The 18,539-nt window shown below is 43.3% G+C and overlaps 1 protein-coding gene and 1 long non-coding RNA gene across 10 annotated transcripts in view; one reads left to right on the top strand and one right to left on the bottom strand.

Annotated features, from left to right (window-relative positions):
- Window positions 1-6,180, bottom strand: part of LOC128572426 (uncharacterized) — a 47,164-nt gene extending 40,984 nt beyond the window's left edge. For 4 of the 6 annotated variants that reach the window (XR_008376204.1, XR_008376209.1, XR_008376207.1 and 1 more), the window contains exon 1: window positions 5,895-6,148. This is a non-coding gene — a long non-coding RNA (uncharacterized LOC128572426). The other 2 variants (XR_008376206.1, XR_008376205.1) reach the window with 2 other exon arrangements.
- Window positions 6,181-6,346: 166 nt separating this feature from the next.
- Window positions 6,347-18,539, top strand: part of MCM10 (minichromosome maintenance 10 replication initiation factor) — a 34,422-nt gene continuing 22,229 nt past the window's right edge. Inside the window, exons 1-6 of one of the 4 annotated variants that reach the window (XM_053573233.1) lie at window positions 6,347-6,404; window positions 9,078-9,164; window positions 13,169-13,510; window positions 14,334-14,438; window positions 14,571-14,708; window positions 17,158-17,329. In XM_053573233.1, the coding sequence (XP_053429208.1) occupies window positions 9,158-9,164; window positions 13,169-13,510; window positions 14,334-14,438; window positions 14,571-14,708; window positions 17,158-17,329 (764 nt within the window). In that variant the 5' untranslated portion in view covers window positions 6,347-6,404; window positions 9,078-9,157. Of the gene's footprint in view, window positions 6,405-6,463; window positions 6,483-9,077; window positions 9,165-13,168; window positions 13,511-13,852; window positions 13,879-14,333; window positions 14,439-14,567; window positions 14,709-17,157; window positions 17,330-18,539 lie in introns of those variants that run through there. The other 3 variants (XM_053573231.1, XM_053573232.1, XM_053573234.1) reach the window with 3 other exon arrangements.

Here is an 18,539-nt window from a genome sequence, read left to right as displayed (position 1 = left end):
ACAGGTTTTCTTTCATATGGGTAATAGTTGCCCATTTGTCCCTTCCCTCAAGGCTCCTAGTCTGGGATTGCCATGACCATCTGACGAGCTTTTCTGCCTTCAGTCTCTTGTGTACTCAGTTCCTGAGCACCCATCTTTGTTAGTTTGATCTTCCTAAGCAGTCTTCCTTATAGAGCAGTAAGAATATAAATAAATACATGTTTAATGCTTACATAAGCCAGGCACACCATGCATGTTTTCACATTTAATCCTCACGTGTCCTGTGACATAACTATTACTATCTCTGTTTGCAGAGGAGTAAGTTGAGGCACTGAGAATTTAAGTAGGTCACCCAAGGATACACAGGATAATGCTGTTGGTGGCAGTTGGAATCATGCAGTCGGAACTCCAGCCTGAGTGCTCAGCCACACCTTGCCTCCGCACGTCCACCCTCTTCTCCCAATTGCTCAAATATGTAAGCTTTCTTGCTTATAAAATAAAGCTCTTGACCTGGTGTTCATCATCCTCCACACAATTAAATCCTCCTACATCCTTGCCGCTTCTCCTCTGTATGTTGGTGCTCATTGGTAGTCACCTGTGTTATTTATCTTTTATGCCTATGTCATATCTCCCATATTAGACTGTAAATTCCTAGCTTATAGACATGTCTTTGTCCAACACCTCTACACGAAAGGCAATACATGTCTGTGGCTGGTAACAGATGTGCGAAAATGCATTAGAAATTCTCATTTGATCCTCCCTAAGATCCTCTAATCCAGGAAATGCTTTTATCAGCAACTTACACGAAAAAAGGTAATCCCAAAAATGCTAAGTAGCTTATTAAGGAGCAAATACACTATTCATTTTTTTCTTTCTATAAACATTTATCGTGTACACGCCAAACAGCAGGAGAGAATTCAGAGGAAGAGGTGGGAGAATGAATAACACACAGTTCCTTTCTCTTTAGATGCTCACATTGTGGTAAGCAGCAGCAGAAGTCATAAACGATAGGGGGCGTTGTGGAAAGCTCCATGTGGTCTGGAACTCTAGGAAGCACCAATGCTTAGCCCAGGGCGTCCAGAAGACCTTCACAAAGAAGGGGCTCCTGGACTGTGCTTCGCTGCATGAGTAGGACTCGACCAGTCATTGGAGCTGGCCACTTGGCCAAAGGCATTTCAAGCAGAGAGATCTGCAGGCACAAAGGCTCCAAGACATGCTAGAGCCTGGAATATTTGAGGAAAAGGGAAGAGTTCAATATGGCTGGAAGAAAAGCTGATGGAGCACAGATAGACAAAGAGTTGAGGTTAGTGGGAAATAAGGAATAGGGCCTCTAAGTAAAGTACTTGAATGGTGGGAAGTGTGGAATTCATAGGAACTGAGAAGCTATAAACAGATTTTAATCAGGGAAAAGCCATGCCAAGATTTTGTTGTAAATGGAAGCAACAAGAGAAATGGCTTCGGAGGTGGATAAAATTGAAATTAGACCTATTAAAAGTCAAAAAAAGAAAAAAAAGTCAAGAGGAGGATGCCTAAAGAGGGTCCAAGCCAAGCACAGTAGTTCACAGTAGATTCAGCTACTCAGGAGGCTGAGGTAGGAGGATCACTTGGTGATCCAGGAATTTGAGACCAGCCTGGGCAACATAGGGAGACCCCCATCTCAAAAAATTTTTTAAAAACAGTCTCCATAGTGAAGATGTAGGAGAAAGGATGGGTTCAAGAAATGAGAAATGCAGTCTGTAAGACAGGGTCACTGAATATGGGGAGTGAGGAACTTCCCTCGTGTCAGCAGGAGGTGCTTAGCAACAGGGCCAGTGGCATTCTGGGGAAGGAGGCTTGAGGCCAACTAAGCTTTCCCTCTCTCCTGCCTGTATCCCTTTCTTGTTTTGTGACACATTTTGAAAGGCCCTCCCAGTGATTCTGAGGCACTCTATAAAGTTTCAGAGCCACTGCTATAGAGAGATGAAATAATTACAAAGATAATATATAAAGAAAATAATTCTCTGAACAGAGAATGCTGGGTCCCACCCCATAGTCACTCACTCAGTGAGTCTGGCATGAGGCCCAGCGTGTGGTTTCTAACAAGTTCCCAGCGACGCTGATGCTGCTGGTTCAGAGATCAGACTTCCAAAGGCGTTGCATTTCTGCAGCATGGACGTTTGCCACTTCTTTCCTACCACACTCCATCCTTGGCGTTCTGTGCCCTCATTTTCCTACAGATCCACCTCTTACCCTGGAAAAAAAACCCAAGGCAAGACTTACAAACATGGTCCTACATACTGTATGTGTAAAATTTTAAAGTTTAAAGCTATAATAGCAAGCTCCTAAAAGTTCCACAGTGAAAACATGGCAGCTTATGGAGCAGCAGGCTCCAGCCCCACAAACCTGCTACTCTTCCTATGTGGGTTCAGTTCTGTGCTGCCACTTGCTGGCCTCCTCCCCAAATGTGGGGACAGCCCCGCCAGCCAAGCTCCATTCACCACCCCCACCCCCCAGCCACCACCAACCACACCTATAATCCTGGCACTCTGGAAGGCTGAGGAGGGTGGATTGCTTGAGCTCAGGAGTTTCAGTCCAGCTTGAGCAAGAGTGCGACCCATCTCTACTAAAAACAGAAAGACTAGCCGGGCATGGTGGCGGGTGTGTACAGTCCCAGCTATTTTGCAGGCTGAGGCAAGAGGATTGCTTGAGCCCAAGAGTTGGAGATAGCTGTGAGCTTCTTCACTCAAGGTTTGAAGGCTTAAATTGGTACTGTTTCTTACTCCTTGCATGGAATTGGCTGCAAAGAGGATCTAGAATGTCAAGGTGAAGAAAGAACTTCAGAATCCCAATCAGAATTGGTCAAGGAATTTCTGCATAATTGCTAAGGGTAAATCTATGATGAATCTTTTTTTTTTTTTAGGTTTAACCATACTTTAACTTCTAGGATAAACTCAGCTTAGTACAAAATGACATAAATATTATGTTATTTAGCATTTGTGTATCTATACTCATAATGAAAGTTTCAATTTTATGCCACTCCTGTCTTTTTTTGTCGTTGTTGTTAGAAGAGAAATTTTACCATTGTAGAATGAATTGGGAAGCTTTTCATGTTTCTCTAGGCTCTGGAATATAAGAATTGCCTATGAGAATATTTCAGATGAATCTTTTTTATAACTAGATGTGATACTGCATTTAAACATATTTCTTCAATTTGATTACTAGAGTTCCTTCATTACTATGAATTTTTATTTATTTATTTATTTATTTTTAGAGACAGAGTCTCACTTTGTCGCCCTCAGTAGAGTGCTGTGGCATCACAGCTCACAGCAACCTCCAACTCCTGGGCTTAGGCGATTCTCTTGCTTCAGCCTCCTGAGTAGCTGGAATTACAGGGACCGACCGGTCACAACACCCAGCTATTTTTTGTTGCAGTTTGGCAAGGACCGGGTTCGAACCTGCCACCTTTGGAATATGGGGCCCGCGCCCTACTCACTGAGCCACACACACAGCCCAACTGTGAATTTTTCAACACCAGCAATTCTCAAAAGTGGTGTTGGGCTGGGTGCAGTGCTCATGCTTATAAACCTAGCCCTGTGGGAGGATGAGATGGGAGGACCACTTGATGCCAGCCTGAGCAATGTAGTGAGATCCTGTCTCTACAAAAAATTAAAGTTTTCTGGGTGTGGTGGCATGAATCTGTAATCCAGCGATTTGGGAGGCTGAAGCAGGAGGATCTCTTGAGTGAGGAGTGCAAGGTTATAGTGAGCCATAATCACACTACTGCACTCTAGCCTGGGTGACAGAGTGAGTCTCAATCTCTAAAAAAGTTAAAAATAAGAATAAGGCTGGGCATGGTGGCTTATGCCTGTAATCCTAGTACTCTGGGAGGTTGAGGCAGATGGATCACTTGAGCTCGGGAGTTTGAGACCAGACTGAGCAAGAGTGAGACCTGGTCTTTACTAAAAATAGAAAAACTGAGGCAGAGGATCACTTGAGGCCAAGAGCTTGAAGTTGTTGTGAGCTATGATGCCATGGCATTCAACCCAGGATGACAGAGTAAGACTCAGTCTCCAATAAGTAAATAAAATAAAAATAAAAGTGGTATTGTTCCTATTCCTGGGTCAATATACTAGCTCAAATAATAAAACTGAACTCATAAATGGTGCACTAATATTCTATTAGAACACAGAAAAAAATCAATGTAGATGGCATGAGGATTGCTTATTTTCCAGTCATCCTAAATCTGATTTTAATTGTTCTCAAAATGAAGAGGTACACACAGTAGATAGAGACACCATCTTATATGAAGTGCACTATTAGTAGAGGACGCCCCCAGTATCTGTGAGAGGGGAGAGAGATTTAAGATGTTAGAGACACTAAGTGATTCTGCATTATGAGCAACTGAGAGATGAGCGAGGAGAAAGAATAAAATAGGCTGAATTTGGGACAACTGGGAACTGAGACTAGCAGAAATGAATCCATGAACAGCTGCTATGTTAAAAGATCATTTCACCCATTAAAAACCACTTTTGCTTTGAATTCTTTGGTATTATGTAGAAGCTAAGTATCATTCTGCATTTTAAAACTGTGTTCTTGGTGTCATATACAAACATTATTTTTAGAATGTAAGTAGATCAAGAGGTCTGAATTTTAATGGGAGAAGATATTTGCAGGTTATGTCTCCGAAAAAGGTTTAATAACCAGAATCCACAGAGAACTCAAATGCATTAGCAAGAAAAGAACAAGTGATCCCATCTCAGGCTGGGCAAGGGACTTGAAGAGAAACTTCTCTGAAGAAGACAGGCGCACAGCCTACAGACATATGAAAAATGCTCATCATCCTTAATCATCAGAGAAATGCAAATCAAAACTACTTTGAGATATCATCTAACTCCAGTAAGATTAGCCCACACCACAAAATCCCAAGACCAGAGATGTTGGTGTGGATATGGAGAAAAGCGAACACTTGTATGCTGCTGGTGGGGATGCAAACTAATATGTTCCTTTTGGAAAGATGTTTGGAGATCACTTAGAGATCTAAAAATAGACCTGCCATTCGATCTACAATTCCTCTACTAAGTATATATCCAGAAGACCAAAAACCACATTATTACAAAGATATTTGTACCAGAATGTTTATTTAGCTGAATTCATAATTGCTAAGTCATGGAAGAAGCCCAAGTGCCCATCGACCCACGAATGGATTAATAAATTGTGGTACATGTATACTATGGAATATCATGCAGCCTTAAAGAAGGATGGAGACTTTACCTCTTTCATGTTTACATGGATGGAGCTGGAACATATTCTTCTTAGCAAAGTATCTCAAGAATGGAATAAAAAGTATCCAACGTACTCAGCCCTACTATAATACCAATTTATAGCTTTCATATGAAAGCTATAACCCAATTATAGCCCAAAAAGAAGGGGAAAGGGAAGAGGGAAGGGAGAGGGAGGGGGAGGATGGGTGGAGGGAGGGTAATTGGTGGGACCACACCTAAGGTGTATCTTACAAGGGTACATGTTAAATTTACTAAGTGTAGAATATAAATGGCTTAACACAATAACTAAGAAAATGCCGTGATGGCTATGTTAACCAGTGTGATGAAAATATTTCAAACTGTATATAAACCAGCACATTGTTCCCCCCCGCCAAAAAAAAAAAAACAATAAAGATAATAAAGGTAAAAATGTATTACTCAAAAAAAAAAAAAAGAGGTCAGAATTTTATTGAAAAAATATTCTGTGAATGATGTGGTCTCCTGGGAAATAATTTTCAGCACATCTACCAAGCACGAATGACTCTGAAAACGGTGGTTACTGTGTCAAAGAATGTCATCTAGCCTTTCCCTCGGTGTACAGACGGTGACGCGCCAAGCCAGAGGTTACATCCCCAAAGTTGGTGTCACAAATTAGCACAGTGCTGCTCAACGTACCTTGGTCAATATTTGGAAACCACGCAGTCGAATGCAACAGCCAGAGGAAAGGTGTGAGGGCAGCAGCCGCGACTGGGACGTGCGCGACGGGTTAGGGTAAGCGTCCGGGCTTCTCTGCATTCACGGTCCCCTCCACCTCACAGAAATACAAAATGAGGCTCAGCTCAGCGTCACGAATTAAATTCGGACCGCTGGTAAAAGTTCTGCACAGGAAGACTTAAACTTTCCGGCACTGAGAGGCGCCAGACACCCTATTTTACCTGAAGGAGACTGAGGCTTCCCCGACCGGAAGTTCCCTTGCCCCCAATAAAGAGGGCGCGCAATGTCGTAAACCAATCAAATTGCTCGGCGCCCAGGCCGCGTTTCGCTCTGTCCCCACTCCGAGAGCTATGACGTAGCCAATCAGTGCGGCCCCAGAGCCGCCTGCGTCTGACGTCAGGCTCAGGGGGCGGAGTCCAGTTGGAATTTTGGCGGGTCCGGCCGTAGACCGGGAAGAGGTACCGGTGCCAGGTGAGAATCGCGTGTTCCAGGCGGATGGGTAGCCCTCGGGCGGTGGGATCCGGGACAGCCTCGCGTGCCTGTGGGAAGGTTTGCGAGAGGCGCGGAGTCCCGGAGGGTCGGGTGGGCGCGATCTGAAATGGGGAGGCCGTGAGGGCGAGCTCCAGACAGCGCCGGGCCGGAGCGGCCGGGTTGGGAGCTGGGAATTGCCGGGTCATCCCTTAAAGAACTAGGCTTTTTTTTTTTTTTTTTTTTTTTAAGTAAACCTTTTAAAATGCTTGACCAAACGCATGCCGTCTGGACTTCATTAAAGAACTAGGCTTTTTTTTTTTTTTTTTAAGTAAACCTTTTAAAATGCTTGACCAAACGCATGCCGTCTGGACTTCATCCATTCATTTGTCTCATTCATGATTTGCTAATAATCATTGCACGCTGGCGGTGTGGCGAGCTCACCCACACGACCTCTGCCCCCACGAGACTTACAGTCTAGAGGGGGTAACAGACCCATAAGGGAGATGCATTAAAGGAAGGAAAGGGGTCAAGTGAAAGGGTACCCAGAAGTCTGCACTGTTAGGGTGGTCTGGAAAGGCTCAGAAAAGTGGATAAGGTGGAGACTGAAGGATGAGAAGAAGCTCAGAGAGAGCTTTCCAGACCAAGAACCTGAGGCCTGAAAGCAGCTCGGTTTGTTCAAGAAGGTGAAAGGCGCTGGTCTGGCGGGAGCAGAGTTTGGGAGGTGGGTAGAGTTGGACTGGGTGGAATGTAGAAAAGATGAGGAAGTAGAAGCAGGAGAGAAAGAGAAGGAGGCCATTGCTTCTCAAGCTTTGTGGTTTTCTTCTCAGGGCAGTGGAAAATCATTAAATGATTACCAGGGAAAGGAAAGATTAGGCTTGGTGCCTGTAGCTCAGTGAGTAAGGCGCCAGCCACATACACTGAGGTTGGTGGGTTCAAGCCCAGCCCGGGCCTGCTAAACAACAATGACAGCTGCAACCAAAAAAAACACACAAAAAACAGCTGGGCATTGTGGCGGGTGCCTGTAGTCCCAGCTACTCAGGAGGCTGAGGCAAGAGAATCTCTTAAGCCCAAGAGTTTGAGGTTGCTGTGAGCTGTGACGCCACAGCACTCTACCGAGGGTGACATAGTGAGACTCTGTCTCAAAAAATAAATAAATAGAAAGGAAAGATTGGCTCCGCACCTGTAGCTCAGCAGCTAGGGCGCTAGCCACATACACAGGAGCTGGCCAGTTGGAATCCAGCCCGGGCCTGCCAAACAACAATGACAACTACAACCAAAAAATAGCCGGATGTTGTGGTGGGTGCCTGTAGTCCAGTTCCTTGGGAGGCTAAGGCAAGAGAATCGCTTAAGCCCAAGAATTTGAGGTTGCTGTGAGCTGTGACGCTACAGCACTCTACCAAGGGTGACAAAGTGATACTCTGTCTCAAAAAAAAAAAAAAGGGAAAGATTACTATGACTATTATGCACAAGAGATAGCAGAGGGACAGAGAGACCAACATAGGAGGCAAACGCAATCATCCGGGCCAAAAGAGGATGGTAGTTTAGACCAGGGTTTCGGCAGTGAAGTGGAAGAGAAGTGGGAAGTGGGAAATTGAAGGAATATTTTGGAGACAGACTCCATATACTTGTCATTTGGAGATAGAACCCATAGTACTTAGCCCTGCATTTGAAGGCGGAGAAAAATGCACACATTTTTTTCTGAGGGAAAAAGGGCTGTTACAGAAATGAACAAGAAACAAGACAGTTTGCTCCAAACCCTCCAGGAGCTTATAGTCCAGCAGATTCCCCAGTGGATAACATAGTATGTGGCACATGGTGTGTGTGTGGGGGGTGTCCAGGGACATATTTGTTGACTACATAAATAGCCTAGAAAAATTTACACTTCGTTACTTGCAGTTTTAAAAATCATTTTCAATGTAAAAAAAGTGTACAGAATGATATAACTTTATCTTTTCTTTCTTTCTTTTTTTTTTATTGTTGGGGATTCATTGAGGGTACAATAAGCCAGGTTACACTGATTGCAATTGTTAGGTAAGGTCCCTCTTGCAATCATGTCTTGCCCCCAAAGGTGTGGCGCACACCAAGGCCCCACCCCTCTCTCTTCTTCCCTCTCTCTGTTTTTCCTCCCCCCCATGACCTTAATTGTCATTAATTGTCCTCATATCAAAATTGAGTACATAGGATTCATGCTTCTCCATTCTTGTAACTTTATCTTAATTAACCATGCTAACTGTCTCTGTGCCTTGCTGACAATATTAAATCGAAATCCTCTTGTAACTGAGGTGGCAACTAAGTAGAATCACACCCTGAGCTGCTATGGATAATGTAGACGTCAGCTATGTTACGATAAATAAAGTGAGATAACAGCCTTAATATTTAGGCAAGCCTCAATAATTCTTGCTCACAATTTGCCTCATCCAAGTGATCTAGTATACAAACCACTGTGCCCCTCAAGTGAGTTTCTACAACTGTGGTTTAAAGATAAGTAAAAGAAGACTGCTTTCATACTGGGAAGGAGATGGTGCTGGCAGTGTGGGAATGGGGGAGAGATGATTGTGGACGGATTCTGAGGTTAGAGCCCTTAGGATTGGTGGGATTCTGGGTTTGTTGGATACACATTTTGAGAGAAAGAAAAGAATGAAGGGTGACTCTTGTCATGTTGATTTCATACAGCCAAGGTTGTCGACATTGCTCACCTCCTGGGCACTCAAGCCTCCTTCAACGTTTCCTGTCACAAGTGTCCTCCTGACAGCATGGATGGTAAGGCCTGGCAGTTCTCTCAATAATCTGTTTCGAGGAAAACCCCCCTTTTGTCCATGGACTTGTTATTTATTTTATGTGAAAAACAATGAAAATGTTCCCTCACCTTCAGGTATCATGTCAGTGGTTCAAAAGAAATCTCACTTCAACTGTTACTTGTTTTAATCAGGTGAGATTTCTCTTGCTACCAACAGTGATTGTCTCTCATAATAATAATAGCTGGCAGGTACTTACAGTGTTCCAAACCCTGCTGTAAGATCCTCAGGCATATTAACCAATTCAGTCCTCATAGCAGCTGTCTTTTGTAAATAAATAAGGAATCAGGGATGTTTAGCCATTTGTCACAGGTCAAGCTGGTATGACTGGGATTTGAACCCAGTCTGACTTTTGAGCTCGCATTTGATACTGACCTCTGTTGAAGTGGTTTTGGTCTAGCTCCAACTTAAATTCTTATAGTCCTTGCTAAGGGAGTTGTGCAAAATATAGTTTACAAGTAACAATATGTTAGCAAAACTTAGCCGGAAGCTGAGAGACTCTGACAAAGGAAAAGCATTATTTTCTAGTTGCGTAATTGAGCTCATTATCTGAAGCTGGATTTATTCTTTAATCCAGGTTTATTATACTTTGCCCTTAAACAAACAAAGTTGGAATTCATCATACTGTGAAGGGACAGTAGTCTCCCCTTATCCTTGGAAGATACGTTCTAAGACCCTCAGTGGCCTCAGCACCCGTAACTCAGTGAGTAGGGCGCCGGCCACATACCCTGAAGCTGGCAGGTTTGAGCCCAGCCCAGGCCTGCTAAATAACAATAACAACTGCAAAAAATAGCCAGGCGTTGTGGCGGGCACCTGTAGTCCCAGCTACTTGGGAGGCTGAGGCAAGAGAATCGCTGAAGCCCAAGTGTTTGAGGTTGCTGTGACCTGTAATGCCATGGCACTCTACTGAGGGTGACATAGTAAGACTCTGTCCCCCCAAACAAAGACCCTCAGTGGATGCCTAAAACTGAGGATAGTGCCAAATACTATAAGATTTTTCCTCTAAATATGTACCTATGATAAAATTTAATTTATAAACTAGGCACAATAAAATTACCAACAATAACTAATGATAAAATAGAGGTTGGGCACAGTGGCTCACATCTACAATCCTCTGAGAGGCCAAAGCAGGATGATTGCTTGAGGCCCGGAATTTCATAACTATCTGAGCAAAAGCAAGACCCTGTCTCTACAAAACAAAAGAAAAATTGGCCGGGCATTGTGGTATACTGGTAATCCTGAATACTTGGGAGGCTAAGGCAGGAGGATCCTTGAGCCCAGGAGCTTGAGGTTGAACAATAACCACTGCACTCTAGCCAGATAGAGTGAGACTGTGTTGCAAGGAAAACAAAATTTTTAATGAAATAGAATGCTCATATCAATATGCTGTAATAAAAGTTATATAGATGTGGTCTTTTTCTTTCTCAAAATATCTATTACACTATAGTCAACCTACTTTTGGAGCACAGTTGACTGTAGGTAACTGAAAACTCATAAAGCAAAACTGCAGGTAAGGGGGAACTACTTAGTAAAACTCATGTCCTATTGTATAACGATAGTTTCCTGCATGGGTAGCTTAGACGGGGTGGGGAGGGGACAGGAGCACAGAAGGTGATCTTGAGTGAACTGAGAAACTGAGAGGCCAAGACATTGGCTGGCACACTCTGTGGCTGGCTGTGCAGGGCCCAAGGAGAGTATTGGCAGTAGGGGTGGGGGACAGGACCAGGAGGCATGCAGGAGAGAGGTCAGCAGATGACAGCAACCGTGAGGAGTTCTCGGTGACAAAACCTGGTGTTGGGAACTTCAGAGAGCCATGGTGTGGAAGGAAGGAGGGTGGGTGGAGTGTAATTGAACCCACGAGGGGAGTTCTGGCCTAGGTCGGCTTGCTCACTGCTCAGAAAACCAGTGACTGAACAAGAGGCTCAGCAAGGAAGGAAGATGACATCACCTGGAAGACGGGAGAAGTGCGTCAATCCCTTTCCTACCAACTCAGGGTAGAGTTTTTATATGGAGTTCAGGAATGTCCCTATATATGTGGGGGGACGTTGCATTGGAAGCCACATGTGCAGGAGGTCTTATTCGGAAGTCACAGGCTGGTGATGGATGCTGAGCCTTGGCACTGTTATCCTGCCAAGAATGAGTCTGCTGTGTGGGGGAGACAACTCAAATGGTAAAAGGGTTAAACAGATTATGATATTCTGGTCACTGAATACTACAGGCCTGGGAACCCAAAGCTTAAGCTGCAGGGAAAGCATAAGGGGGGGAGGTGTTTCATTCTGTGTTTGTTCCTGGAGCCAATTATAGTTCCAGTGACAATGATAAGCAAAGTAGATGCCAGGACCCTGAAGGTGATCAATATTTGTTGATTGCATGCCTCGTGCATGCTGATCACCGTTACAGACATTGAATTGTGAGTTGTGGGTGATTAACACTTCCACTCGAGACGATTGCAGGGGTAGCCCGATTTCTGTTGTAAGAGCCATGGAATCAGGAAACTTCCTGGTGGTAGATTCTGGCTTCCAGATCACAGATCCCAGGGGTTTGGGAGCAGGCGGGAAGATAGCACAAATGCCCCTATTGGAGAATGAATTGATAAAATGTAATGGTCTTACTCTAGGATACAATACACACACGTAGAGCAATTGAAAGAATTTAACTAGAACTATATGTTTCTATTTGGATTAATTTTATAAGCACACACAGTATAGAGTATGTAAAAAAAATTTTTTTTTCCTTTAGAGACAGAGCCTCAAGCTATTGCCCTGGGTTGAGTGCCGTGCCGTCACAGCTCATAGCAACCTCCAATTCCTGGGCTTAAGCGATTCTCTTGCCTCAGCCTCCCAGGTAGCTGGGACTACAGGAGTCCACCACAATGCCTGGCTATTTTTTGGTTGTAGTTGTCACTGTTTGGCAGGCCCGGGCCTGATTCGAACCCATTAGTTCTGGTGTATGTGGCTGGCGCCTTAACTGCTTGAGCTCCAGGCAGCAAGCCTATTTATGTAAATTTTTGAGAGAGAGAGAGAATGAGACAGGGTCTTGCTCTGTTGTCCAGGCTGGAGCGTAGTGATACAGTCACACCTTACTGCAACCTTGAATTCTTGGGCTTAAATGATCCTCCTGACTCAATGTCCCCAGTAGCTGGGACTATAGTTGCATGCCGCCCCGCCCAACTGATTTTTATTAATATGATTTTTTTTTTTTTTTTTGTCTAGAGGCAGGGTCTCTATTTTGCTCAGGCTGGTTTTCAAACTCCTGGCCACCAGCGATCCTCCCACCTTGGCCTCCCAAAGGGCTGGGATTACAAGCGTGTGCCACCATGTGTGGCCTTTATGCAAATATTTTTAAAACAACCTAATATTATGTATCGATTACAACTACCCACATATTTATGTAAAAGCATGAAAAGTGGTCTTGAACAATACCCCAAAATTATGAAAGTGCTTGCAATGGGGACCAGAGGCAATGGTAAGGAGTTAAGAGAAAATGTGGTGGGATAAACTTTATCTGCGAGGTGTTACTGAATGTTAAGGCAAAGAGCAGGCGTGCCAAGAGGGTAATGATGGCTAACTCTGGGTGATGGGATATTGATACTTTTTGTATTCTTTGTACCTTTCTACATTTAAAAAAATTGCTCATTCAATTAAAAAGTGAGGAAATATATGCATCTACAAAACCTAAATCTCTCCTGGTGTTTTTCAATTATTCCTTTGAATTTTGTGGAAATTGGCGTGCAGGAGGTTATCTCATTAATTGAAGTAGCACAGGTAGAAAGATTTAACCAGGGTCTGGCATACTCTAGTCTCTAAACAAATGTTGGCCCCTTCTGCCTTAGCCCAGTGCCCTCTAAGAACCACCTGGAAACAGGAAAGATAGACTCAGGCAAAATGGTGCCTCTCTGGTATCAATTATATTGCCTTGTAAATGTTGAATGTTTAGAATCAGCTGTTTTTTCTCTTCTTTTTCCCCTAGGGGAGGAAGACGATCTGTCTCTGCTGACCGCTCTGCTGGAGGAGAATGAATCAGCCTTGGATTGCGATTCGGAAGAGAGTAACCCCTTGACCAAGGAAAGTGGCGGACCTGACGCCTTCGATGAGCTCTTTGATGCCGATGGCGATGGCGAGTCTTACACAGAAGAGGCTGATGATGGAGACGTGGGACAGAATGACGACCAAAAGGAAAATTTGGCCACTCTCTTTGGAGACACTGAGGACTTAACAGATGAAGAAGAAGCTCCTACGTTGCAAACAACTAAAAATAGGGTTCAACCTGTTCCTGTCCCCCGACAAGAGAAAACGAATCAGGAGCTGCAAGGTACCCTAATTCTTTGCCTTCACTAATCTCTTCATGATAAACTAGGTGAAGACCACTAATCTGACAGTGTGTGTCACTACCGTTGCTGATGCAAGGGTGGGGCTAAATGGCTGCAAGAAAAAAGAAAAGAAAATTGTGTGAGATGGTAGATGAAATGTTTAAGGCCGGCATTTCAGCACAGGCCACAGACTGTATCAGTGTGGGCTTGCTATCACTGATCCTTGCCAAGATGGCCACAATGTTTTCCATGCTTCTTACAAAATAATAGTACTTTGGAGTTTGTGTGCACATGGAGCCAGGGACAAAGGTTACAAAGCTACAACATACTCTCTTTGAGCAGGGGACCATTCCTGAACACCTGCTTTGAAGTATGTGGCTTGTGGTGTGCCCTTTTCTTATTCCTGGCGGCTTCTCACATATACATTTTTTAAAGTTTAATAAAATACAGTGGTGGGCTGTTTCTTCTAGTACAGGAGCCAGCAGTTGTTATGTTAGTTGTGATATCCAGCTTATGAAAGAAGTATATTTCTTGATTCCTAAAATCTTAGTAGTTAACTGTGGCTGTGTATCTGTAATATCTGTCAGTGGTACAAATTTATAAATAGCTTGGGTTTTAGTGGCTTGGTTACTGGAAATAAAAGCTTATCTCTTTAAGAGACCTCTTTGAAGTACAAAAGTTGATCATGAGCTTTAGGTATATGATCGTATTGTGAGTCTGAAGGTTTGGGGGCAGGAAGTGGAAAGCGAAAATATTACTAGCATTTTTGTCATGTACATTTTCTTCTTTCTGGTTTCTACATCGCTGTACTTTTTTGTTTCCCAGATGAATTAAGGAAGTTGCGAGAGCAAATGAAGTCCTTACAAGAACAGCTAAAAGTAGCGACAATTAAACAGGCTACGAGCCCCGCCCTTCTGCATAAATCCCCTGGTAATGAGACTGTCATTTGGCAATAGTATGCGTTTCTGTTATTAAGAAATTATAACCCAACTCCTGGCAAAACAGCCTTTGAGCCCCTTTCTAAGATGATTTTACTAACTTCTTTTACTTTTAATCAAGCAGATAAGTCTCCACGGCCCCCTCTTAAGGAGAAGAAAGTGCAGAGAATCCAGGAGTCATCGTGCTTTTCTGCAGAGCTCGATGTCGCTGTTCAACCCAGAGCCAAGCGGGTGGCGAGGATGCCAAAGGCTTCACCTGCAGGTGTGGTGCTCGAGGCCTGGCTGGTTCTCACTGCTCTGCCTCTCTTTCAGATATGCTCTGCCACTGTCTTGCTCATGTGTTTGTCTTTTGCCAGGGGCTGGAGGTGGGGGGTGTCTCTTGGTTTTTCTTATCTTCCCACTAAGAAAGGTAAGCTGGGGAGTGGGTTATGTTTTGTCTACATCTCATAGTGCTTAGAAAATCCTTAGGTACAGAGTAGGTATTTATTAAATCCTTAGTAGGTTGAATTTTTAAATTCTATAATCCTGTGGTTTTACTTGGTTTTACAGTGTAGTGACCACTACATTGAGTTCTTCTGCTAGAGACTTAATCTTTAAACTTGCAAGGTTAAGGCATGGATTCCTTATGAAGTGATCAGGTTTCGTTGGAAGCCCAGCTTGTATTAAACCAAATGTTCCATTTTTTAGAACACACTTCTTTGCCAGTATAGAATGGTACTCAGATAAAATTCTATGTCAGCATACACCTATATATATGCACAAAACAAAAATGAAAAAAATTCATAAGCCCTATGTATGGGTTTCCCCAAGGTGATTATTCTTTGGAAGACCTAAGACAAAATGGTCCTGAGATAACTTAGCTTAGAGGAAGCAGCATGTGTCCAGAAAGGCCCTTCAATAGCTTTGGCTTATGCCACAAGAGTAAAGCATAGCCACAGCCTGAGCGCCCATTGTGATAACCAATTATTCAGTGTATCCATTATGAATAGCATAGAACCCTCAGGACCTTTGGTATTACGAGAGTGTTCCATTAGGCAATGTCCGAAGTTTAGTTTTCAGTGTGGGCAGGGTAGGGATATAGTTTCTAGGTTCTAAAGTTCTAAGGTTGCCCAGATTGGGAGCAGTGACCCAAAGTCCCTTTGAGGGTAAACAGCACAATGGAACAGAGAATGATGTTTCAGTGAGAAAAACACCCAAACCTTCTGACCTTCAGGAACAAACGCTTCCAAAATAGGAAAAATAACCACATCAGGGAATATCCTAGACCCCTAACTCTCCCTAATCCCACAAACAAAATGGAATGGGATGAAATGAAATGAAACCAGAAAGAAAAGAAAGGAGAGCTGGCTTCGGATTTTCTTATAGAGAATTTGATCTGTGTGCAAATCTTCAGTAATTATTTACTCTTTTGTGGATCCTTCCCCAGTGCATTGTATTTGGTAAATACTCAATAAATGTCTTTGCTTAGAGCTATACCATCTAATATAGTAGCCACTAGCCACATGTGGCTATTTTAATTTAAATTAAATTTAGTTAGAAATTTATTTCCCCAAAAGTACTGCTCATGTTTAAGTGGTCAGTGGCCACTACATCAGCACTAGTATAAAACATTTCTTTTGGTTCTTTTTTTTTTTTTTTTTTTGAGATAGTCTCATTATGTCGCCCTCGGTAGAGTGCTGTGGTGTCACAGCTCACAGCAACCTTAAACCCTTGGATTTAAGCAATTCTCTTGCCTCAGCCTCCCAAGTAGCTGGGACTACAGGCACCTGCCACAACACCCAGCTATTTTTTTGTTGTAGTTGTCATTGTTCTTTTAGCAGGCCTGGGCCAGGTTCGAAACCTGCCAGCCCCAGGTTCAAACCCTGACACCCTAACCACTGAGCACAGGCACCAAGCCTATAAAACATTTCTGTAGGTTGGGTGTGGTGGCTCATGCCTGTAATCCTAGCACTCTGGGAGGCCGAGGCGGTTGGATCGCTTGAGCTCAGGAGTTCGAGAGCACCCTGAGCAAGAGTAAGACCCCATCTACTAAAAATAGAAAAAGTAGCTGGGCTTGGTGAAGTAGCTCAGTGGTTAGGGCACCAGCCACATACACAGGGACTGGCGGGTTCAAATCTGGTCCAGGACTGCTAAACAACGACAACTACAACAAAAATACAGCCAGGCGTTGTGGGTGCCTGTAGTCCCAGCTACTTGGGAGGTTGAGGCAAGAGAATTGCTTAAGCCCAAGAGTTTGGGGGTGCTGTGAGCTGTGCCGCCACAGCCTCTACCAAGGGTAACATAATAAGACTGTCTCAAAAAAAAAAAAGAAATTCTTTGCTTTTAAAAAAAAGGGGAAAAAGTAGGTGGACGTTGAGGTGGGTGTATGTAGTCCCAGGTACTCAGGAGGCCGAAGCAAGAGTATTGCTTGAGCCCAAGAGTTGGAGGTTGCTCTGAGCTATGATGTAATAGCACTCTACTGAGGGTGACGAAGTGAGACTATGTCTCAAAAAAAAAAAATCATTTCCGTCATCAAAGAAAGTTCTGTTGGACTTGACTGCCAAGATTTTAAGGGTAGGACGGAAACAGCCTTAAGGTCTTCCTTTTTTCTCTCAAGATCTGGTTATTGCATATGTTACTTAAAAAAGAAAAAAAGGAAAATTCTGTGAAAACAAATTTTGCAGTTATCAATGTAGCTTTCTTTTCACTTAATTCTTATGTTAATTTTCTAGAGCCAAAAAGCTCATCATCAAGGACGACAAGTTTACCCTCTCACCCTCTCCACACTACTCCTGGGAACAAACCTACTGGGATGGCAGGAAATAAGCGCACAGGGACCCCAGGATGTTCTGGGGAAACGGCTCCGAGTGTCTCTGCGGAGACCTTCTCCGGCCTGCGGCTCAGGTAAGTAGCTGTGACAGCTCTCTCCGTTCATGTGCCACTAGGTGGCTCTTCAGTGGTGTGTTTACAGCAGATCCGCAAACACCCTACCTGGAACAGCCCAGCTGTGCTGGGTTTGACTCGGTGCAGTTGAATATAAAATGTTTAAGGAAGACTTTGCTTGTCCATATAATGAATAAAGAATATCTATATTCTTTGGTATCTATAGATACTTGAGTATCTATAAAAAGGAAATGGACAAGTGATAGTATTTTAATCAGAAATTGACAGAGGAAACTGATAAAGACTATTTCTAAACTTATCTTCATCTTTATTGGGATATTTTTAAATACATAATGATACACAGTTTAGCCAGGTTAATAGTGTCTTATAATTGATGTTTAAAAAAAATAAGTGAGCTATTTTTCTCCCTACTAACCTTTTCAAGGCAAATTTATAAACTTCGCATCTGTTATGGGGAGAAATTGAAGGTTAAAATAGAAATAAATTTTAGTTTAGTTTAGTTTAGTTAAAAGCCATATTTAAGTCCTGGACATTTAAACCATCTGTACTCTGTATCACTACTCCACTGGTTCTCCATTGTTACTTCTAGTTATGCCCAGGACAGACCAGTAATCCTTTCATTGAGACCAGATTGCTATTAGTTCAGATCATCTGAGAAGCCAGAGAAATGCCTTTAAGACTCCTAAACCTTGTCAGTCTGAACATCAGTCAATAACCAAAACTACTAGGCTCTTAAATGTTATTGGGCAAGAGCGAACAAAGACTTGCCAAAACGCAAGAGAAGTGTATGGTAAAGACCCCATATTCTCCAAAATAGAAGGATGTACTTAATATCATAATTGCATCTGGGACTGTTTGAGGGAGGGCTGTAGGGTTCCTTTTCAAGGTTAGCTTGCCCTCCTGAGAGGATCCTGATTGGCTGTACCACCTGTGGCCCCACTGAAACTCCTTACTGGTCATGAACGCCATTGCTATGGGCAGGTATCATACATGTGAATAAAATGGCGGAGGAAAAGTTGAGCCACCTGGCCTAAGCTTCTGAGTGGCTTACAACTTTAAGGGATTACGTAAGTGTTTGAGTCTTTGCAGTTGTTATACCTGAACCTCAGGCCTTAATAACTGAAGGAAATATTCATAGAGATGCCCAGACACGATTGAGAATCCCTTACCTGAAATGCTTAGGACCAGAGGTGTTTTGGATTTTGGATTT

The sequence above is a fragment of the Nycticebus coucang genome, chromosome 20, assembly GCF_027406575.1.
Source record: "Nycticebus coucang isolate mNycCou1 chromosome 20, mNycCou1.pri, whole genome shotgun sequence".
Classification (NCBI taxonomy): domain Eukaryota; kingdom Metazoa; phylum Chordata; class Mammalia; order Primates; family Lorisidae; genus Nycticebus; species Nycticebus coucang.
The sequence above is the reverse complement of the archived record's forward strand: the minus strand, read 5'-3'. Positions and strand labels throughout refer to the sequence as shown.